This window comes from Carassius carassius, chromosome 42 (assembly GCF_963082965.1).
Source record: "Carassius carassius chromosome 42, fCarCar2.1, whole genome shotgun sequence".
Lineage (NCBI taxonomy): Eukaryota > Metazoa > Chordata > Actinopteri > Cypriniformes > Cyprinidae > Carassius > Carassius carassius.
The window spans coordinates 2,442,791-2,467,302 of record NC_081796.1 but is presented as its reverse complement, the minus strand read 5'-3'; the positions used below and the strand labels follow the sequence as shown (position 1 = coordinate 2,467,302).

General features: G+C 36.7%; 1 protein-coding gene across 2 annotated transcripts in view; it reads left to right on the top strand.

Moving 5' to 3' along the window:
* LOC132124488 (partitioning defective 3 homolog) overlaps window positions 1-24,512 on the top strand; it is a 474,703-nt gene that overhangs the window by 174,808 nt on the left and 275,383 nt on the right. For both annotated transcript variants that reach the window (XM_059535542.1, XM_059535540.1), the window contains exon 4: window positions 17,854-18,020. In XM_059535542.1, coding sequence (XP_059391525.1) covers window positions 17,854-18,020 — 167 coding nt within the window. The remainder of the gene's footprint in view (window positions 1-17,853; window positions 18,021-24,512) is intronic.

Here is a 24,512-nt window from a genome sequence, read left to right as displayed (position 1 = left end):
AATACATTTTACTCACAATTTCTTCCTGATCAAATATTTTAGAGCTTGGCATTATAAATATATGCATATATCAAATATATTCATTAAAATCCATAAAAACTGCCAGAGTAATAAGATTGTATTAATTTATATGACTTCCCTTCTCTAGATATTAAATGTTTATAATTATTAAAAGAAGTAGACGTAAATAAAGAAATAACAAACAGTTGTTGAAGGGTTGAATGTTTATTTGTTTGGCTTATTTTATTACTTGTTTTTTCATTATTGTAAATTATTTTGAGTAAAATTTAAGTTAAGTTACTTATAAAATATACAAAATTATATTTTAGTATAATTGATATTATATTATATGAATATTTTGAGAGTAGATTTTTGTCAGTTGTATTATTTAGTAATTTTGATGTTTTCATCTTTACTTACAATCTTGACGAGATAATTTTAAGTAATCTTAATAATGCTAAAATATAAAAATATGTTCGTTTTCATATTTTTTTTTATGTACTAAACTATATTTTAATATAATTGAAGTTATACTATATTACATTATATTACATTATATATATTGTTTTGTTAATGTTTTGATAGTAGATTATATTTTTGATATTAGATTCATTTTTATTATGCATATATATATATATATATATATATATATATATATAGTCGTGGCCAAAAGTTTTGAGAATTACATAAATATTGAAAATTGGAAAAGTTTTTGCTTAAGTTTTTATAATAGCAATTTGCATATACTCCAGAATGTTATGAAGAGTGATCAGATGAATTGCATAGTCCTTCTTTGCCATGAAAATTAACTTAATCCCAAAAAAACCTTTCCACTGCATTTCATTGCTGTCATTAAAGGACCTGCTGAGATCATTTCAGTAATCGTCTTGTTAACTCAGGTGAGAATGTTGACGAGCACAAGGCTGGAGATCATTATGTCAGGCTGATTGGGTTAGAATGGCAGACTTGACATGTTAAAAGGAGGGTGATGCTTGAAATCATTGTTCTTCCATTGTTAACCATGGTGACCTGCAAAGAAACACGTGCAGCCATCATTGCGTTGCATAAAAATGGCTTCACAGGCAAGGATATTGTGGCTACTAGGATTGCACCTAAATCAACAATTTATAGGATCATCAAGAACTTCAAGGAAAGAGGTTCAATTCTTGTAAAGAAGGCTTCAGGGCGTCCAAGAAAGTCCAGCAAGCGCCAGCGTCTCCTGAAGAGGATTCAGCTGCGGGATCGGAGTGCCACCAGTGCAGAGCTTGCTCAGGAATGGCAGCAGGCAGGTGTGAGCGCATCTGCACGCACAGTGAGGCGAAGACTTTTGGAAGATGGCCTGGTGTCAAGAAGGGCAGCAAAGAAGCCACTTCTCTCCAAAAAAAACATCAGGGACAGATTGATCTTCTGCAGAAAGTATAGTGAATGGACTGCTGAGGACTGGGGCAAAGTCATATTCTCCTATGAAGCCCCTTTCCGATTGTTTGGGGCATCTGGAAAAAGGCTTGTCCGGAGAAGAAAAGGTGAGCGCTACCATCAGTCCTGTGTCATGCCAACAGTAAAGCATCCTGACACCATTCATGTGTGGGGTTGCTTCTCATCCAAGGGAGTGGGCTCACTCACAATTCTGCCCAAAAACACAGCCATGAATAAAGAATGGTACCAAAACACCCTCCAACAGCAACTTCTTCCAACAATCCAACAACAGTTTGGTGAAGAACAATGCATTTTCCAGCACGATGGAGCACCGTGCCATAAGGCAAAAGTGATAACTAAGTGGCTCGGGGACCAGAATGTTGAAATTTTGGGTCCATGGCCTGGAAACTCCCCAGATCTTAATCCCATTGAGAACTTGTGGTCAATCCTCAAGAGGCGGGTGGACAAACAAAAACCCACTAATTCTGACAAACTCCAAGAAGTGATTATGAAAGAATGGGTTGCTATCAGTCAGGATTTGGCCCAGAAGTTGATTGAGAGCATGCCCAGTCGAATTGCAGAGGTCCTGAAAAAGAAGGACCAACACTGTAAATACTGACTCTTTGCATAAATGTCATGTAATTGTCGATAAAAGCCTTTGAAAAGTATGAAGTGCTTGTAATTATATTTCAGTACATCACAGAAACAACTGAAACAAAGATCTAAAAGCAGTTTAGCAGCAAACTTTTTGAAAACTAATAGTTGAAAAGTTGAAAACTTTTGGCCACGACTGTATGTATATATATATCATGTCTTTTAAATATGTTTATCAATTTAAAGTTTTTAATTTGAGTTATTTTAGTTCTTAACCTAAATGAAAGTGTGAAATGTTTCCTTGGCCACTAACTAAATAATATTTATGTTATTTAAAGTGATGAAAATGTTTTCTTTTCAGTTTTAGTGAACTATAATAACCCTGCAGAGAACTGTATAAATTAATTTGTTCATTGCTAATTTATTTATCTTGTAGATGAGTAATGCAAGGATTTTATATTTTGTGACTACAGATTGAGAGAATCTATCTCCAGTAGCTGGGTCCAGGTGTGCTTTCATAAGTCCAACTCCTCTTTTACCAAAGATCTTATGCATTCCTTTCTGTCAAGCGCTCCGACAGCTTCCTCTGGTGTCTAAGCGTCCTTAGCGTGGGCTAGCAGTCACATATCATTGCTTGCCTTGTCAAGTGTTCGTAAACTGGAGAATTGATTTGCATGCGTGGTTGAGTCTGGGCGGCCGTAGCCTCGGGCTCATCCTGGCATCACTGAGTCTCACGAATGGTGTTTTTGGATTCATGTCTGGAGGCTGTTTCCCTCGCTAACCACACGCCACCCACGCCAAGTCAGGAAACAATGAGGGCCGGTGGGATATCACGTGTTCAGAGCACAACACCCTGTTAAATAAAGGCAAAAAAGAGCTTATATTCAGGTTCGAGAAGAGCGGGACTCGACCTTGTGCTTGCAAAATGTCTTACAAATTGAATCACTCAGTCTCTTGCAAACTAAGTTGACAGCTAGATGTGTCAACCCACAAATTGTCAACCTCCTAAGATAAAGCAGCCGCTGCAGATGAGAAAGTCCATGCAGATCTCACTGGAATTTCCTGGGAGTTGATGTTTCGCCCGGGAAACTCTTAAGTGCTGTTTGTTTTAGACTTCTTCTAACCCTCTTGTTTTATTATAGCACTCTATCATAGGTGAACTCACCCTATGGCCAGATCTTAGCTGATACATTTAAGAAAGAATTATGGGGCCAGCAGATCATTAAAGCGAGTGCTGTTTTTGGCTCATGAATCGCTGCTATGATCTTGAGGAAACATTTTTCCTTGACCATTATGTGGTTATTATTTTTGTCAATGTTCGCTGGATTTGAGGGCTGCATGGGAAAGATGTATTGATTCAACAATGTTCAGAGTTTTAACAAGTCACACTGAAACCAGAAGAACATAATACTGCAATCTGGCAGAAATAGCAGCGGCGAGGAGAAAAAGAGGCTTTTTTTTTCTCCTCGGCGATGCTCTCTGAGGAATGAGAATATATTTGCCACTATTATTTACTTTACAGAATGAGGAAAATATTTTCTTTTTGAGCTTCTGAAGTTCTGTTGATGCTAGAAGACGTGGATTGAATAAAAGTAATGTTGAATTTAGTGAATTAAATTTGAAAGACTTTATATGAATTGTGGATATAGTTTGCACTTCAAGTGAATGCACTACAATACACTTCATTTTTTATGTCTGAAGGCAATTAGATGGCCTGTACGGGCACAGATGGTATTAAAAATGGACCAGCATTTTTTGTCTGCAGCAGAATAATCTATTGTCTATTGACAGCTGGTGTTACTATAACGCTGCACATTGCCATTGATTGATCCATTTCAAGTAATTCACTCAATTTCATTCGAACAAAACAGCTACACTCTTAAATAAACAGCAGTGCCAAAGAATATCCCTAAAAGAACCTTCCAGTGTAAAGCTCTTAAAACAACCAACTTTTCTTAATGTGAAGAATATTTTTCTAATCTAAAGAACCTTTTTCCACTATAGACTTTTAAAAATTATGATTCCAAGAGGGTTTTTGTAGTGATGCCATAGAAGAATAATTTATTTGGTTCCCAAAGGAACCTTTCACGTAACAGCTCTTAAAAGAACCATGTTTTTCTTAGTGTAAAGAACAATTTTCCATTATAAAAAGCCTTTTTTCTACATGAACATTCGCATATGATTCTGTAGCTGCATTTGACTGGAAGTCTATGTTAGATAGCCTTGGTTTTAATTGCACAAATATCTATCTAGATTGCACTCATGACTGGATTCTGAACATAGTCTATACTCAAAACTACAGTTTATACAACTGGACTATTCAAATAACAAACTTTATTTTGCTTTAATAATGAATATAAATGCTTTTAACAGTTTTGCTTTTAAACTTAAACTAGATTAGATTAGGTTAGACTAGATTAGATTAGTCAGGCCAAGTGAATATATATGGTATTTCTCAGATGCTATCCATAGACAATATGTTGAGAATAATAAATGTTAATAATTAAATATTGAATATTGCTTTATAATATTTTATGATTTCACACTAAATGGTGACATATTCCCATCATACAGTATTTCCCATTTTCCCATGTCAGTGCTCTTTCACACTCCAAATGCTGGCTAAAATACCATTTGTTAAAGAAACTTCAAGAGTTTAATCTTCAAACAGATTGATACATTATCTCCTGAATTACAACATCTGCTCATTAAACTAGCGTCTGAACTTAACTATTGTCTTTGTATTCATACTCTTACTCTGTGGATTTTCGTTTTGTCAGCAGTACAGTTGGATTTTCTCACCCCTCTCTCTTTCTCTGTTCTCCTAAGTGCATCCAAACGTGGTTTTGTCTAAACACAGAGGGGAAGGGATTATTCTAATGGTTTCTTCAGTTCAATATGTTCAATAGGTAATCTGACCACAAGGACGGAGCCCATGTCCATACTGTATCTTCAGACAGTGTTTGAGCTGCTCTTCTGCACAATGAAAGGCTACAGGTGTTGGGAAAGTTACAAATGGGTATTTTGGACACTGTTGAAGAAGGCATCACTATTGAGGGCCGTGGGAAAATTGAAGCTTGTGCTTATCTTTGATTACATTTTGTTCATGTTTAATGATGGAAGATAAACACTTGCACCCACTCATGTGACCAGAGGTGACCTTTCTGGACCCTTTTGCCACTTAATTCTTCACCTTCATCTGGTTATTCTCCCCTCAATTTACTAGGTGGTTTCTGTTCCACTAGTGGAACCAAATGGAATTGCAAATATGTAACAGCAGCTTTCCATTTAACAATTGTTGGATAATGTTATACAAATTAGAGTTGTGTGGTAATATATTTTCCCTATGTGCCATGATCTGCATATATAGATACATACATAGCATTCAAAAGTCTGCCGTTGATAAGATTTTTAATGCTTTTGGAAGAAGCTCATCTAGACTGCATTTATTTGATCAAAAATACATTAAAACAATAATGTTGTAAAATATATATATTACAGTTTCAAAAATGAATTTACATTTTACAATTTAAGTCGCTCATGCTCACAAAGGCTGCATTTATTTAACTCTCCTGTTACCATCAAATCTGATAACATCTGTTACCCAGTAATTTAAACCTCAAGAATATGATTTTTTTTTTTTTTTTTTTACAAAGGTTTGTGTCTCAGGTAATTTATGTCTTTGTTGACTACTTAAATAGCCTTTTAAGTTGACATCCACCCACCACCCCCCTCCCCACCCCTTATAAATCCAGAATGCCCATTGCACGACTATGGAAACATTTACAAATCACCATAAAATCTTACTGGTTTACCTAAAATTTGAAAAGTATATATATATATTTGGTGTATTATTTGTTTTATAATATTTCTAAATATAGATTTTTGTAATCTATAACATTTAAAAAAGAAAAAACTATTTATTTTATCAAAGATAGTAACACGAGTTATGTTTGGGGTCAATATGACCCCGGGAAAAACAAACACAATTTCAAACATTTAGAAGGATTTTATTTTTAAACAGAATATCATCACAATCAAAACATCAGTAAGGAACACATAACAGTCCTTTTTGTTATCAAGGATTGCAACATACTTAATGTGTGGGGTCAATTTGACCCCAAGAAAAACGTCCTAGGTTACGTATGTAACCATGGTTCCCGGAAGGGAATGAAACGCTGCGTCCGCAACGCTATGGTAACGCCCTTCAGCATGACCAACTCTGAATAATATGTGAAATCAGTCTCATGAATGGGTGTGACGTCATAGGCGGGTGATGTAGCGACCAGGAAGCAATAAAAGCACGTGAGGTGAAACGAGCGTCAGCTTCTAGGAATGAAGTTGTAACCTGGGACGTTCCCCTTCAGGAACTTGAGCTGCGTCCGAAAACACTATGGGAACGAGAATGCCCACGCCGCCAGACTTGCAAGTCCCTGCCTAGTGTGTATACAAGGAGCACAATTAAGGCAAGAGAAAGAAGAGCTGTGAGTGGCTCGCAGATCTAAACCATAAAATCTGATGAATGTGAGGGGCGTGGACTGTCCAGCTGCGTTGCAGATGTCCTGTATAGACACACCTGACAAGAAGGCCTTGGAGTTTTGACTCTCAATTGTGTGGGGAGATCAGAGGACTCAAGGTTTTAGGGTAGCATCCTAATCAACCACTTCTTCTGGCAGGAGGCCTCAGCCTCAGTGCACCGCAGAGGAAACATGTAACCAGATGGTGTCTGCCCACTGAATGGCCACCAAGAGGAGCACGGTAGACTGTAATGGCCGCCACGTAGACCCTCAGGGTGAAGTGGGTCAACACTGCAGAGAGAAGGGCCTGCAGGAACTCCAGAACTGTCCCAACTGGGCAAATAACTGGGTGTCTTCGCACCAGGAGGTGAAAGGTTTTCCTCATGGAGGGAGTTCTGGATTGAAGGATGATCTCAGCAACCTCGTTTAGAGACCAAAAGCTACAAGATGTGCCCCCTCAGGGGCATATTGCATTTTTTCCCTTCCAGTGTCAGCATTCCAAAGGGTTGCTGTTGCTTCTCCTTTTGCCTTGTAGACTCCTGCCAAAATGAGCAACCCAATGAAGGCTTTCTAGTTTTTCATTTCAAGTACATTCTTTTCAATTGATGGTGTGATGAAAAGATGAAATGCTGATTTTATATATTGGACATGGCTGACAGTATATCTAGTGGGCCCTGGAACCATTTTGATAACATTAGCAGCACTAAGTCTACCCTGTTGTTCAGGTGATGAGTGGGACCATGATAACTTTCCATTTTTGGAAGGTAATGGGTTTGTGGGTGGTTGAGAGACAACAGTAGGGTCAACATTAGGAGTCTCATTCTCATCTGAGGAGGATGCCTCATAATCAGGGTCCTCAATATTATCATCGGTCTCAGACAAATTGTCCTCTGTCACTTTCACTGTCAAAATCTCAAAATCTCATTGACAGAAAATCTTTGCTTAGATGTAATTTTCAAATGAGAGAGATGGAGAACATAGAGAGCACACAGAGCACAAAAAATGGTTTAGAATGATTTTGTTCATGATTTTATAATGTTTGCTCCTCCCCTTTGTTTGGTAAACCATGAGAATTAGGTTTTCCCCTCCCCACGGCACGGGGAATATCAAAGTTCTCATGAGAATTATGTCCCATGTCATGTGAACTACTTCAGATACGGTTATGTTAGGTTAGAGGCCTAAAACAGAGGGACGTTTTTTGAATAAAATATTGAATATGTAAAATTATAATGAACATTATATAATTATAACATGTTATACGTACATATATACAGCTAAAAGAGCTAAAAGAGAATTTATATATTTTTCTTAATAATGTATTTACAGACATTAAATATTGAATGGTGTCAAATTGACCCCAAAGTTAATAGGAGGGAATACAGTAAAAACTGTGATATTGTGAATTTTGCTATTTAAAAATGACTTTTGTATTTTAATATAATTGAAAAAGTGCTGTTTTTTTTGGTGGAAAATACACACATGCAAAATATATACATACATCCAAAAATTATACATTTTCAGGATTATTTGATAAACAGAAAAACAGCATTTATTTGAAATTAAACTTTTGTAACATTGTCTTTACTGATACTTTTGATCAATTTAATGTGTCCTTGTAATATATATATATATATATATATATATATATATATATATATATATATATATATATATATATATAAAATCATATTAATTACCAAAAAAAATAATTAAATAAATAAAGGATTGGCCCCAAACTTTTAAATGGTAGCTGTTTTCAAATAACCGTTTTTGTTATTGTTGTTCTGGCATAACACCCACTTTTCACCATCCAAACAATTTCTTATTCAGTTTCTACATAAATTTCAACCCTAGATTTTTCTGCACTAAATATCCTTTCAATTCCAAATAAGTTTGAATATGGAAGTAAACTGGATTGCAAACAGCTATTCATGTTGACTTTGAAATGCAATTGACTCCATCTATCTCGAAACATAGTGAACATTTTGTACCATACTATACAGTATGTAAATTTCCATCCAGGTCACTGTAGCGTTAAGACGATGCTTCCATGGTATTTACATTAGAGGGGCTGTGCCTGCTTGTAGCTCAGCAGAAATGTTTGGTTAGCTGATTAGCGCTCCTCCAGGGACTGCTGCTCTCATTCGTCTCCTGTAGCCTGCATGTGGGAAACATCGGCCCAGATGAGTCAGGATTCATTTCATGAAATCCAGGCTTGAGTTCCCAGTCCTTTTTCTTTTCCCTTGTCCCTTTCATTCCATACAGACACTTTCCACTTTATCCTTGTTTTTCTGATGGTTTTATCTGTTCATGACTCCATGCCTCCTTCTTTGGTGTTTCTTATTTAAAAAATCCACCTGTGTGCAAGCAGTAACTCCAGCAGATGTGTTTGCTTAATGTTGTACTGCTCAGATTCTCCCAGTTCTCTAAATGTTGTTAACATTTATGCTGCATGTTTGTTTGGCCTTCAGAGAGCCAGAGAAACCATTACAGTTTCTTTTTATGACTGTAAAGAAATTATGTGTTGATGTCCGACTTTGATTTAGTAAGGTTTATAAAACAAATCTTATACTTTGTCATCTTTTAAGATAAGTTTGCATTTAGACTTGTGTAAACTTCTATTTCTAATGGTGAGTCACATTGCGATGCTACGTTGTATTTTTTGGATTTGTTTTGAGCATCAGATTCATTTAATATTTAAACTTGTGTGACTAGACAGTATGTATGTAAGTAAACTTCATCCCAAATATTTGCTACTTGTTGAATAAAGAAAGAATAAACCAGGAATGATTATTTAAATTAACACCAAAGCCTTGGGCTTCATATAATATAGTCCTCTAGTGATGCACCTATAATAAAATTCTGGTTGATCTAGATAAACCAATATTTTAATGTGATGGGGATAGCTATTAAATGGCAGAAATTCTATGCTGTTTTGTCTAAATAATGATAATATATGAAGCATTTGATTCCAAAACGCAATAAATCCATTTTGATTAATTGAAGTAGAAATGTGTTTTCTTTACTAAGTGGCAAAGTGTTTCAAATAGTATCTTTAGGTGATAATAACATTACAAATTAAAATCCAGGTTTTGGTTTTCAAAGATTTATTATAGACTTGTATAATTTTTTTCCCCATGATGCAATAAATCCGTGACACTTTTTTTCTTCTTCTCAAAATGCAATAAATCCATTGTTATCCAATGTAATCCAAGTTATTTTTCATATTGAAACTGATGAAAATACACAGCATCCTTAATTTACAAACCAGCACGTGCATTTACACACACACCCACACACAAGCACGTATATATAGGCATCACAACAGTATAATGTACTGAATGAAGTATTAATTTTTTATTATTAAATTGATGTTTTTATTAATTATTTGTGGGGATGTAACGATTAACCTCAAGGCGATTGAACATTTATTCAAATATGTGATGATTTAAATCGGTTGAGATGCTAAACAAATCACAAATCATTTAGGTGTAGGACTTTGTATCAATGTACTGTATGTCTGAGGGGAACTTACTGTCTTTAGAAAAGTTTAGATGGCATTTTGTCTTTTCATCTTGCTTCTGTATAATGCATATTAAAGTTCAAAAGTGCAGCGCTGCTTTGTTTACAGCAGTAACCAATTAAATGTTTTAAGAGAGACCTGCTGGCAGAGAGTGAATCTTCATCTCATTCAGCTCGTCCGCTGTTTCATTCAGATATTTTTATGTATAGTTTCACAAAACTTAAGTCAAATCCTTCTGTTTTTGCCTCAGATTTCAAAACTATACAATCTAATTTAGATTAAAAACTGCTCATGTTAAATGTATGCAGCACCTTTGTTTGAATCATGCTTGCCTCTAATTTTTTTGTTATTTAGATTTACATTATATTAAAATTGTGTTATTTAGCAGACACTTTTATCCAAAGCTTCTTAGAAATGAGGACAATAGAAGCAATCGAAACCAACAAAAGAGCAATCATATTAAAGCACTATATTTGTGTTTTATTGAAGTGTTATATTTCAATAAAAAAAACATGCAGCATTTTGTCCAAGCAATAATAAAAAGCCACATTTAACTTGTAATTTGTCTTAAATATCATTTTGTAAAACAAATTGTGAATCGAATCATGAAATAAAAATTGTGAATCGAGAGTTGAGTGAATCGTCACATCCCTATTTATTTGTTATATTATTTATTTGTAAAATGTAACATTTTTAAGCCTGTAATGAGAAATAATAGCCATCAATTTTTTTTTTCTTTTTTTTTATGGACCAGTTTATTGACGCTTTAGACAAAATATTACAAAGAAAAGCTTTTTGTGGCTCATTTTATGGCTCATATAGTATGATATAACGAAAATATGGAGCTCAGACTTTGGAGGAAGAGAAAAACACCTTAGTTTTACTCAAGAGGCCCAAACTGAGCAAATGATATCTTGTATTCTGATGCTTGCAATGTTAATCTGTGAGTTTTTTATAACAGTATAGCAGATACTTACATAAAATTTTACTAAAAGGCCATTTACTTGCTATAAAAGTATAAACTGTCAATCAGATGTCAGAAGGCATGTAGTATATTATGTGCAAAAGGTTTTTTTTCAGCAAAGTTTGGCCTCAGAAATTTGAGTATCAAATATTGAACATGGGGTTTATAGGGTTAAACGTTAATTTTGTATGAGGGTTGAATGATGGCAGATGTAATTTAAATGTGAACATAGAAGAAATCAGCATGTACGATTAAATATTCAGTATCATCATGAATACAAAAAAACATCACTTATCGACTAATAACTAGTAGGGTACAGTTTTACATGTCCTTGAGCATGGGTATCCATTCATTTGTCATTTATTCATCCCTCTGTCATGAACAGACACAGGGTAAATGTTAGTGGGTGCGCAGAAACATGGCAGCTTGACAAACAAAGTGAAAGTAGAAGCGTGAATTGCGACAGTCGTGTCCAGTAGTTGCGGACGGCTTCAGTATCTTTCTCTGTCTCTGTCCTTGAATCCCCTTATCTTTCACGCTCATAGTCAGACAGTTTTTTTCAGTTTTCATTCCTTATCACCATTTTCAGCCGTCTGTCTACAGCCTGAAACCTTTCACGTTCCACCGTGTCGAACCGCACAGACACAACGCACCAGCACTCAAGCAGGACCCTCGCTCTTTCTCTACATCTGCATCAGAGTCCTCCTAGCATGTTCCTACGGTCCTTCTACTTACTTCCCAAGGAAAAAAAATACACAGTGTATACAAAACCCCAAACCCAGCCTCATTGAGATCTACTCAAGGTTAGCCGATTCTAAATTGAGAGTTTCCCTACTGTTCAGCAGGCGACAGTCATCTGAGCGCTCTTTATTTTTGAACTTTTTCCTAGCTATTTTCCCCAACTTGAAAGCTAAGCTACCTCCTTTAAGAAGACTTTTTGTACCCCGGTGGCACATGCAAATGTAGGTTGAGATATAGTTGAAAGAGTTCCCTGCCTAAAGGACTCTTTAAAAAGAGTTCCAGCAAAGACATTATTTCATATTTTATTAATACGACTCCTCAGCACGCTATCCATTCAGACTCTGGTCAGTCCAGAATATTTATCCATAAGAAAACCATATTTTTTTATGTCAAATCCAATGAAAGCAGTAAAATTGTGCCTGGTTTGGTCAATCATTTCATTTGCACATATGAAAGCGACAGAGGAGGGGAAAAAGATGAAAGCAGAATAAAAGCCTTGGCCTACCTGTTTCAGCTCATCACTGCCAGGCTTATCAGTATTCCTCAGTGTCCCCATCCTCTACATTACCCACTACTGGCAGCCAGTCAGGGACACTTTCCTTTGGCAGGTAACCGGCCCACAAGGACAAAATGGACACACGGGCAATTTAAATGATTGGAAGCAGTAAGTAATATATTAGAGAGGCCTGTGTTTGAAAAGTCAGAAGTAAATTGCATGTTATTAGTGCCAACTCAGCGAAGCAGAACACACAAGGTTTATAGTGGAACGAGTTAAAGTTGGAGATGATATTGTGGGATCCTTATGATGCAAAAGATAACGCGTCTCAGTATGAAGATCTCAGAGTCTTATCTGCATTTCAAGAGAGTGGTTTCTCGTTGATTTTTAAAGACTGCAAATCAAGGTTTTATTTGGAGACATCAGTGAATGTTTTACCTTAATTACAGACTAGTCGATGAATCTCCTAATAAAGATGTAAATATGATGTCTGAAAGGGTGTCGCTGGTGAGTTTAACCCCATCTTTGGTGTCTAGGTTGTTTGCAGGCCTGAGTTTCCTCCTTTATTCATAATCCTCCATGGAGAACTGAAATTGGTCCTTGGTCTCATTAGAGGCCCTGGCCATATCCCTAACACACCTGAGATCGATGGGTACAGGCATTTAAGTGGTCTTCTTGGTTATTAAACACACGGGAAGCCAATTTCTGGTTGAGGAAAGCTAATCCGATCACACATTAGAAGACCATATTGGCTGGAGTGGCACGATAAAGGGATAAGATGGGGTCATGTGTCCTCTGTGTACTCAGTAGATGGGATGTACAACAAAAGCAATATTGTGAGAGCCGCATCACATGCTTTCTGCAATCCATGCCCTCTTTGTTTAAAAATATGCAGAAATATTGTCATATTAAAATGTGCAGATATTTTAAACTCATGTGATTTCCACCCAAGTATAATTTGTTTGTGCATGGGAAGGTTGCTGGATTTTTCACATGGTTTGCATATTGATAGAAGAATCAAATGACAAAGTTTTGGCTCAAATTTTGCAGGATGTCAAGAATTTTTCGGCGAGAAAGTATTTATCCAAATTAGTATAATTATGCGATGTTGCAGATGAGCATGTGGTTTGATTCTCTTCAAAGATTTTGTGATTAGATTCTTAACGCAGTCAAACAAGAATATTAGCACATGCATTAGATGAGCAGCCACCTGCTTCCTGAATATATTCAAAGAAATCTGCTGCTTAAAATTTAATATGTGGTCAAATTACAATACAAAAAATAAAAAATAAATAACAAAAAGTTTGTCCGAAAAACTATGAGGTTCCTTGAGAAGTTACAGATGGATTTGGTCAGGCTTCATCCTCAACATGATTTGAAATATGTGTTCAAGATTGGAGCATTTCCCACCATTTCCTGACTTTCTCTGTAATACGTTCCACAGACATATTTTGACTTTCCTTGTACTTCTGCACAGATTCTTGGCGTTACTGATCAGATGTGATCTGTCTGAGTTAAACAACTGTGTCACATTCAATAAAACATCGTTTTTGATTTTGTTTCTTGCTTCTCTGAAAGCCCCATTAGTTCCCGCTCCTATTATCTGCAATCCGCATGTCACTTCTTGTTATTGCTTATTTGACGTTAGTAATGTAATGTAATTTTAGAGAGGCCGAGACAATGTATTTGGATGTCATTTGATCTTTTTTTTTTTTTTCTTGAGAGACATATCTGTGCATTTTGAGCCATCTTGGCCTTAAGCTAATTATTGAATGTAATCCCAGACGTAGGTTAGAGTTATACAGTTACGCTTTGACTGAGGGGCCTCGTCATTAGAGCCAAGAACCAAATTTGAACTGACCACTGACAAAAGGAAGTGAATTTAAAATCATTATTGAGTTCAGTTCATAATTGAATAATAGGGCCTCCCTTGGTCTGCCGAGTGTTTTTGTACGGCCTCAGGCTACTCTGATTTCACGGTTCTGTTTTCATTGAGACTGCATGTGTTGAGTTGTGGCCTGACCGAAACATCTACATCTGTAAAAGTGTGACTTCCTGTGAGCTGCATATGCATGCACATGGTATCAGATGGAAGCCGCATATGGGCATATGCTGTGGCAGGACGTTGTCGAAGGATGACAGGTGGTTGCTGGGACATTTGCATAATTATGGATGTATCACTTACACCCATAGCAAGTCATAAACCCAGAGAGCTGAGAAAATTAAACAGCACAGAGCGCTCAGAGCTTCTGCCAGGTGGCAAGACGCTAACAGTAAATCTGCCTGTCGACACTCAGATGCTCCTGCAGATGACATGTGAACACTACTTTCATGCTGACCATAGCAAGCTCATGGTACAAAGCCTAACACGAAAAAAAAGAAAAAAAAAGCTGGGGGTGTTTATTTTTTCCCTCAGGTCTAATATGCCACTGACTGCGGCTAATTTACTCTGAACTTGTATGATATTTGTATACGATGCTCATAAAATGGAACACTTTCTATGAAATATGCATACTGTATTAAGAAGGTATTCTTAAAGGAATAGTTCACCTTAAAGTATAGATTTACTTACTGTACTCTCACTGTATTGATAAGTGTGGCTAGGATATTTTGTGTTCCATATTAAATCAAGAAATAAGTTTGAAATTACATGGGGGCAACAAAGTTTTCTTTAATTTATGAATGAACTATTCCTCTAATGCAGTATAAAATATTTTAAATTAGGGCTGCACAGTTAATCTAAAAGAAATCGCAAAGGCGATTAGGCAGAAGCTGTGATTGTCATGCGTATCTTTCAGTGAAGCACAGTTCTGTAATCAGCAGTAGATCTCCGTCCAAAGGCCAGATGGCACTCTCGCGCTGAAATTTCAAATACGCCTTGCAGAAGAAACCCAGGAAATGTAACTACTTTCATTGATTCAATGTGACTAACAGACACACAACTACAAAGATATATGGTTTATCTGAGTTTGTCTTATTGTCATTTATATTATTATTTATAATTTCTTATACATTTTTATATATTTGTACTATTCTATAAAATATGTTGCGTGCCTTATTGTAAGAAGTCACATCATCTCACAGAAGGATTTATTTCTGAACACTTGACTGACGTTATGAAGTGAGTTTGGAGTAAAAACATGTTATTAAATGTGGTATTTTCACATGTTTTCAGATGGAGCAGCATTTACTACACAAAGCCATAGTTCATTGACAAGCTACGCAAACAGCTTTCATAATTGCAGAATGATTTCTTCGATTGCATAATCACGCAATTAAATAATCTGCGATTATGAATGTGATTTTGCATAGCTCGTCAGTGAACTACAGCTCTGTGTAGTAAAAACATGGACGTAGCGTTTTTGAAAAGTGGGCGGAGGCGGCCGTAGCCATCTTGGCAGTGCGTCACCGAGCGTCACTCCCAGATAATTGAAAATGGGCAAAAGACGGGAGCTGGTTGCTGAAACCACACCAACCTAGCTCGACAGCGGTGACAGCAGCAGCAGTCCACCTGTCACTCAAATGGCTGATGCCTTAATTATGCAGAACTTTAAGGCTTAATATAATTTAAACAGATGAGTTATTAAAAAAATTTACCGCCCTCAAAGTTGTCACAAAATGGAAAATTAGCTATATAGACCATAATGTTTTTGTACCAGGCTGTAAACGTTTTTTCTGCTGTAAAGTTGGGCATTTTAACATGGAGAGTCTATGAGATTTACTCCCCTTTGAAGGTGAAAGTTACATACAGTTACATCCCATACTCAGCCATTTATGCTGCGGCGCCCGGGGAGCAGTTGGGTTTGATGCCTTGCTCAAGGGCACCTAAGTCATGGTATTGCCGACCCAACACTCAAACCCACAACCCTAGGGTTAGGAGTTAAACTCTCTAACCACTAGGCCACGACTTCCCAGAACTTTTGGAGCCAGTCTCCAGCGGCCAGTCGATGAATTGCAGTTTTAGTCACTTCCGTGTTGGTTTAAAGAGAGGGAGCGGAAGTTTGCCACTTGGTTGCAACAAGCGAGCGTCTTTGTGAACGAGTCATTTGAATAATTTGTTCAACTGAGCTGTTTGGGTTTACAATACAGAAACAATAAAATAGTAGCAAAGTGGAATGGAAAAATGCTTCTTGATTTGTTCAAAAACGCTGATTCATTCAGGAACAAAACAAATGGGTGATTCTCAGATGGAAGGCTGCATCATAGCAAGGTTGTGCCCTATCTAGACCAGTCCTTCTAAAGTTTCTAGGCTAAACGCTAGAAGCGCAACTCATTTTTTTGTCATTTTAAAGTGTGCAAAAGATTGTGGGTGATTGTAGGATGCGAAAGATACACTTGACTTGATGCATCATGTGAAATACAATGAATGAAGGAAGCGAAACAAAGGCTTTCTTCTAAAGATTTTTCAAATTGGGATGGCCTTCGATGGTGCAAGATAAGATGGTAGCTGAGGTGTGAAGCATTATGAAGATAGAGAATCACACAGTGAGTCATTGAATCGGATTAATTCAAAATTTATTCAGGGATGTCATTAGTGTGTGTTGCAGCAGTTCTGCTGTATCTTTCTTTTCAAATACTTTTGTTGGTGAAGCAACAACAGATAAATTAACTGGCAATATTGTGTCTAAATTCAAGTTGCTCAATATTAAAACAGCTTTGCCCAATCACCCTGCCTCCTTGCTACTTCAATAAGTTCTTAAAAATGGCCCAAGCTGTCATTGTTAGTTCTAAATATGCAGTTTGCGAAGTAGTAACAGAGGCCTGAACACATATTTTGAACTAGCAACAGGAGATCCTGAATATTTTGCAAATTTAAGTGGTTTACACTCAGTTTTACACAGATTTGGTTGCTGCAAACTTACTGGCTCTATCATCACATTTTCTTTCCTAATGTAGAGAGACCATGTGTGCATGGTTGCCAGTTTGGGAAGATTAAGTAAACTTCTAGGCAGAAATGTGTCAATTTAAGAAAATTTAAGTAGATGATTATGCTGAATAAATCAAGAGAAGCAAAAATCTTGACAACAATAAAAATGTGATTCATTGTGCAAGTACCATTGTGTGGTAACAGTTATTCAGATAAATTATTATCAGGCATTTTTATCATATAATGCTTTTTATATATAGATGCTTAATAGGAAGTGTTACCAAAAAGTATAAAAAGTTGGGCTATTGGAGCTGTGTGAGACAGGAAATCTGAACTGGTTTCTGACTAATCCCCCCCACCTGCCCTGTGGTTCAAACCCATTACAGCACAGCAGCACAGGGACACCTTTGGCTCTCCTCTCCCATCTCTTTCTAAAGCATGTGCGGTGTGTGCTTGCTACAGAACAAGCCCAGCTAAATGGTCCTATTGCCACCTCCTCTCTTTGAAAGACTCTGGCTTTGTGTCAGAGAGAAATCTACTACTGTGTCCCTGTCACACTTTTGTGGGGCTGAAAAGGGCCTTTCTGTAGGAAATCGAGGAAACTGAGCTGTGTGCTGTTTTTGTTGTTTGTTGCCTTGTGGGAAGGATGTCTTACTGTACCGTAGTTAAACAAATCCTGTTTTTGGAGTGAGAAAATATGCTGTTAACAAGATCTCTCGCATCTCTCTGTTTCAGACATGCCTTTGCATGTACGCCGCAGCAGTGATCCGGCTCTGGTTGGTCTACCCGAAGCCCAGCTCCAGCCAGAGGAACCGTCTCGTAGGAACCCCACACGCTGGTCCACCACAGCAGGGTTTCTAAAAGCCAATAACACCAGTGGAACCAACAGCCTAGAGCGAAAGGTCAGTTCTCAGTATCATTCAGCTGTTTTGTTTTACCTTTTTTATTTTGAAACATATATACACACACGGGGTAATATCCATTTATCCACCCATCGTTCTAAACATCCATCCATCTATTGCTCTATTTATACATCAGTCCTTCGTTCTAACTGTCTATCCATCCATCCATCCATCATTCTGCCTATCCATCCATCCGTCCATTCATCCATCATTTTCCATCCATCTATCCATTGTTCCTCTTATTAATCCGTCTGTCTGTTCATCGATCCATCCATTGTTATACCATCCATCCATCCATCCATCCATCGTTCTACTTATACATTCATCTGTCTGTCCATCAGTCCATCCATCCAACCATTGTTCTACTTACACATCTATCCATCCAGCCACCCATCGTTCTACTTATACATCTATCTGTCTGTCTGTTCATCCATCATCCATCCATAATTTTCTATCCATCTATCCATCTTTCTGCTTATTCAGCCATATGTCTATCCATCCATCATTCTACTTATACATTCATCTGTCTGTCCATCAGTCCATCCATCCAACCATTGTTCTACTTATACATCCATCTGTCTGTTCGTCCATCCATCCAACCATCCATCCATCATTATACTTATACATTCATATGTCTGTCCATCAGTCCATCCATCCATCCATCATTCTGCTTATTCATACATCTGTCTATCCATTCATCAATCCTTCCATTGTTCTATCCATCCATCCATAGTTCTACTCATACATCCATCTCTCCGTCCATCTATCTATCCATCCATTGTTCTACTCATACATTCATTTGTCTGTCTGTCCATCCATCCATTCATTGTTCCATTTATTCATCCATCATCCATCCATCCATCCATTTATTCATCATTCTACTATCCATCCATCTCTCCGTCCATTTATCCATCCATCCATCCATCCATCCATCCTTTGTTCTATTTACCCATCCATCCATCCATCCATCCTTCGTTCTACCCATTCATCCAATCATCCATCCATCCAGCCATTGTTCTACTTATTCATCCATCCATCCATCCATCATTCTACTTACAGATCCAACTGTCTGTCTGTCTGTCTTTCTCTCCATCCGTCCATCCATCCATCCATCCATTATACATCAATATGTCCATCTGTCCATCTCTACACATCCATCCGTCCATTGCTCTACTTATACATCCGTCTGTCCATCCATGCTTTGTTCCATCTACCTATCTCTCTATCCATCCATTTGCATTTCCTTGATTGCTTATCTTTAGTTTTGGATATTCTTACAAGGACAGTACATTTTCACAAACCAAGGCACCAATTGGAGCATTTTTAGGGCAGCTTGTAAGAAGTGACTTCTATTTGCTCCATCTCATTCATCTTGATATATTCTCAATGGCTGTTGCCACTGTTTGTGGTTGACCTGGAACTCTCTTGGTTATGGGACCATATGTCTTTGCTGTAAGAAGAATGGGATCTGTGTCCTTTGTTTGTTGCTTCCCTGTTGAATCAGGCCACATTGCGATGGTTAGTGCCTTTAGCTTTAAATGAATCAAAAAGAAGCACATTCTCTGTTATCCTCCTTAGCTTCCCTAGGGCAGCCAATGAAAAAGAGGCCAATTATTTTAGCAAAATGGCTGCTCTTTTGCAGCAATGACAAGCCTTCAGTGCTTCGAAACAGCAATATTCCAAATTAAAAGAGGGGGAAAGGGGAGGGACTGAGAAAAGATGGAGTACTCAGAATGTGACTCCACAACCCGCGATGAGATTAGCTTGTCTCACGGCGTTCACTAGTAATCCTGTTTAAAAGCACTTTGTTTGTAGTTTCCTTCCGTAATCAACACACCACATTCTCATTTTAGCAGAGCAGAATAATTAAGCTGTTATTTTTACCTTTCGTTCTGCACCGGATCGTTTATTTCTTGATTGTTGTTTTTGGGATGTCATGAGAAAAGCTTTAGGTGCTTGGAAGGTCTGTTTTTGGTTGATACTGTCAGATGACTATAAGCGTTGGGGTGAATATAAATGCACTCTATTTTAGTTCCAGTGAATTGGTGAAATGAACATAAAGGTGTTAGTTCACCTTGAAGTAAGAATAGCAGGCGCCGAGGAGAAAAGTATTATTTCTGCGATTTGCCTTTAGGCTTATATATGTACAGGCTTATATTCTCCAAAACTCTGTGGAACTTCCTTGATATATCTTATGATTTTAAAAATAATTTATTCAAAATTTACTGGCCTGAGGGTCAATGACTGTCCAAGAAAAAAATGTGTGTATATATATATATATATATATATATATGCTATTTAAAATGCATAAGCCAAGTTCATAGAAATGTATCCTTTATTCATGTTGATCCTCCGTACTGGAGATAATGTGGCCTGTTCCATGTTTTTACAAAGCATTGTTTTGAAATGTTCTCATATGGAGCTCAACATCTGTCTCTCAGTATCTCTTTCTGAACTTTAAGAAACCTGTAGGCCTCCTGCTGCATTTGGAGGCTTATTGAGGTAGGCCAGTGCCACTACAACATGCTCCACATGAAGTCATGATTCATGAGGCCAACCATATAAATTCTTCACCTTTCCTATGGGCCTTTGACCTCTTGGTCTTCATGTTCCTTGCTGTGTCTCTTCCTCCTCTTTTTTGTGCTGTTGTTTAATGTCAGAATTACCTATATAGATCATTTTACCATGCAGGAAATCATAATCTTTTCATGTTCCAACTTTTGTCTGGTGTCCAATTGTGAACTGGCTCATGCTATAACTGGAAACACTTTTTCTTCTTCCTTATTGCTTAGACTAGGTCTTCAGCCAAGAGCAATGGTGCTCTGTAGGCTTTCTATGCTAAATCCCTGTGTCATAGGAAAACTTCTTTAGGTTTGCTTCTAATGGAGATTTGAATTGGACTCCGTTGCTAGAGGGCATTTGATTACACATCTCTGAAAACGTGCAGCGTGACATTAGAAACATGGTGTGAATTAGTAGCTTGTAATAGAACTTCTTATTAGTGAGAAATGAAATTATGAATGACATCATTGCAGGGCTCAGATCCAAGATGTGCTTCCCTTGTACGCACAGTGATTCTGAACTGGAATACATTTTCAGTAAGGTATTACTGTATTAGACACTACATACAAATTTAAGTAAATTGGTATCCATATTATCAATACCCAATTTGTGTAATAGCTAAGCTTATTTAATTGCTAAAGTAATTTCTTGTTTAAAAAAAGAAAAGAAGAAAAAAAAACATGTTTAGTTTTGCCCATATAAAGAAAGTATATTGGAGCCAGTATTGTTTGGACCACAATGTGCTTCTTCTGTGTTCCTCAGGAAAAAAAAAAGTTAACCCAGGCTCATTGGGAAAAAAATGTGCATCTGGTGGAAATTATATTAAGTTGCTTCTTGCATGTTTTACACTTTTAAAATGAAATGCCCAGTGAGTGGTGCCAAAAGCATGTTCGGTTTTCCCAAAAATGAATGAACGTGAAAGTGGCAATGTTTTATTTTTATTTTTTGTTGTACAGTACACATCGCAACATATCGGAAATGAAATGTCCAATAATCGGCACTAAAAGGTTAATGCTCTATAACTAGGGCTTGTAAGCGATTTATCTAATTAATTACATGATGTGGTGATTAATTCATTGAATTAATCACACATCAAATTTGTAGAAATTACTCCCAAAAGATAATTTAAAGTCATTTTTGTGTAAAGCATCAAATAGGCATTACAAAAAGTAGGTTCAGCAAGAAATATTTTGTTTGACAAAATTGATTACATATAGCATACTCTTTTAGACCATGCTAGTAAATGATGACAGAATTGTCATTTTTGTTTGGGTAAACTATAACTTTATTAATTTATTTTCTTAATTTTATTATTATTACTATGAAAATATTTCTTTAATGAAATGATACTCTAAATAATAAACTAAAAGTGCCAGTAGGTGGTGGTAAATGTCTTAATGATTAAGTCATTGAGTCATTTATTCATTCATTTGATTCGTTCAAATGGCTGATTCATTCAGGAGTGAAGTAAATGGATCGGTGTATGACATCTAAATATTGAAAGAGCTTAGAGGGCAGACGACTCCTTGTGCTTCTGAATCGCTCTCATGATACTTTGATGTCATACACCGATCGATCTGTGCAGCTCCACTTCAAAGCCAACGCATATTCCAATGGTTGAACGTGCCAAATGGTTCACCAAATTCATTCAAAACATGGATTAAGAAATGAAATGCCGCTGTGGGTTGCTCGGGATCAACAGTTCTGCTTTGTCTTTATCTTCTGGTTGGCCAATTTTATGGAGGTAAATCAGTAGCTAAACTCGAGAGGTTGAAGATCTGAATGTGAGAACTTGTCATATTAATATTTGTATTTGTAAGTTAAAATTTAAACTCACAGCTCTGATGTGAAAAGCTGAATCTTTCAATTTGCACACACAGACAATGATCAAAACACCCGTGTTTTGAATTGGAAGTTTTAGATTAATAGTCACAAATGTGTAGAATGACATTCACACAAAGAAAATGACATACACACATGTTTACGACATATTTACTTTTGCACTTTACTTCAGTTTCGCTGCACAACGTCATGTCGGCACTTACAACCTCTCAGATCTGGAAGTACAAGTTCAAATCCTAGCGCTCTGACTTTTGTTACTCTTTTTGCGGTATTCTGTTGCAAAACTCACTTGTGCACTTGTATATGCAGATATGAGAGAGCAGAGCTGGGGGCGGGGCTTTGGTGCGAATGAAGACATTTTATTGGTCGATGCCCGACCAATGAACAACGCCAATTGTTTTCACTGAATATCCTTAGCTTTGACAGGATTTTAAGACACTGCATTCATTTTGCTATTCAGGTATTATCTAGTAGACAAATAATGCAACATATTTTATATGTATATCCCACTGCATATTGCAGAGTAAACTCGCTGTACCAGAACATGCTTTAATCTCACCGGCACGCGGTCACGTGGTTTATGGAGCTATCTAACTAAACGTTTTATCAACATGCTTGAAATGTATTAATTGGGACAGACAGCAGTTTCATTATATTTGCAGCGATTCCCAGTAATTTGTAACACATTAAGTGCATAGATTATGCATGGATAACTGCGTTGACTAATGACTATGCCTTACAATAGCATTTTATACTGGAAAATGGAACAGCATTATGTTCTCATACTCCTCCTTGGCAGTTAAATGTGACTAAACAATTAAGTGTAACTTTTAACCAATAAAATAACTGTACTACATGTTAACTCAGTCCTGTTTAGTTAATTTGAAGAGATCATGGTACTAAATAATATGCGCAATAATTATGATTCATGAATGAATATTTGAAATATAACATTTTCTAATATGGTTATTATTTATACTACAATAACTGCAGTATTTAGGTTTAAATTCCAGTGCAAAGAGGCACGCTTTAAATTAGAGGCATTTGGTGGCCAGAAAGATAATATTCATATGCAATTCCATTGCTTAAACACTAGATGGCCTTGTTGATGTTTAATAAATACATGTATTTAGCTCTACTAGTTGCTCAAAATAGTATTTCTGGTCATAAGTGCTTATTTTTTAGGTTTCGCTGTTTAATGTACATTTAGACATTATTAAACACTCGATGTTTATTTAAAAATAATAATAATAATAATGTTGCATTTAAAAAGGTTCATTACTGACAAGCAAATTAGGAATTTAACCCAATGAAGAAGTTAAAATAATTTTTACAAAACATAAAAATAATAAAAAAAAGCATTATATTGCAACTCTGGTAGAGTGATATGCAGTGGGATATACATATAAAATATGTTGCATTATTTGTCTACTAGATAATACCTGAATGGCAAAATGAATGCAGTGTCTTAAAATCCTGTCAAAGCTAAGGATATTCAGTGAAAACAATTGGCGTTGTTCATTGGTCGGGCATCGACCAATAAAATGTCTTCATTCGCACCAAAGTCCCGCCCCCAGCTCTGCTCTCTCACATCTGCATATACAAGTGCACAAGTGAGTTTTTTTTGCAACAGAATACGGCAAAAAGAGTAGCAAAAGTCAGAGCGCTAGGATTTGAACTTGTACTTCCAGATCTGAGAGGTTGTAAGTGCCGACTTGACGTTGTGCAGCGAAACTGAAGTAAAGTGCAAAAGTAAATATGTCGTAAACATGTGTGTATGTCATTTTCTTTGTGTGAATGTCATTCTACACATTTGTGACTATTAATCTACAACTTCTAATTCAAAACACGGGTGTTTTGATCATTGTCTGTGTGTGCAAATTGAAAGATTCAGCTTTTCACATCAGAGCTGTGAGTTTAAATTTTAACTTACAAATACAAATATTAATATGACAAGTTCTCACATTCAGATCTTCAACCTCTCGAGTTTTGCTACTGATTTACCTTTATACAATTTGAGCAACACAGACAACATTGTATCTAAAATAACACAATATTAACTTCTTAATGAACTGTTGTATAAGATGA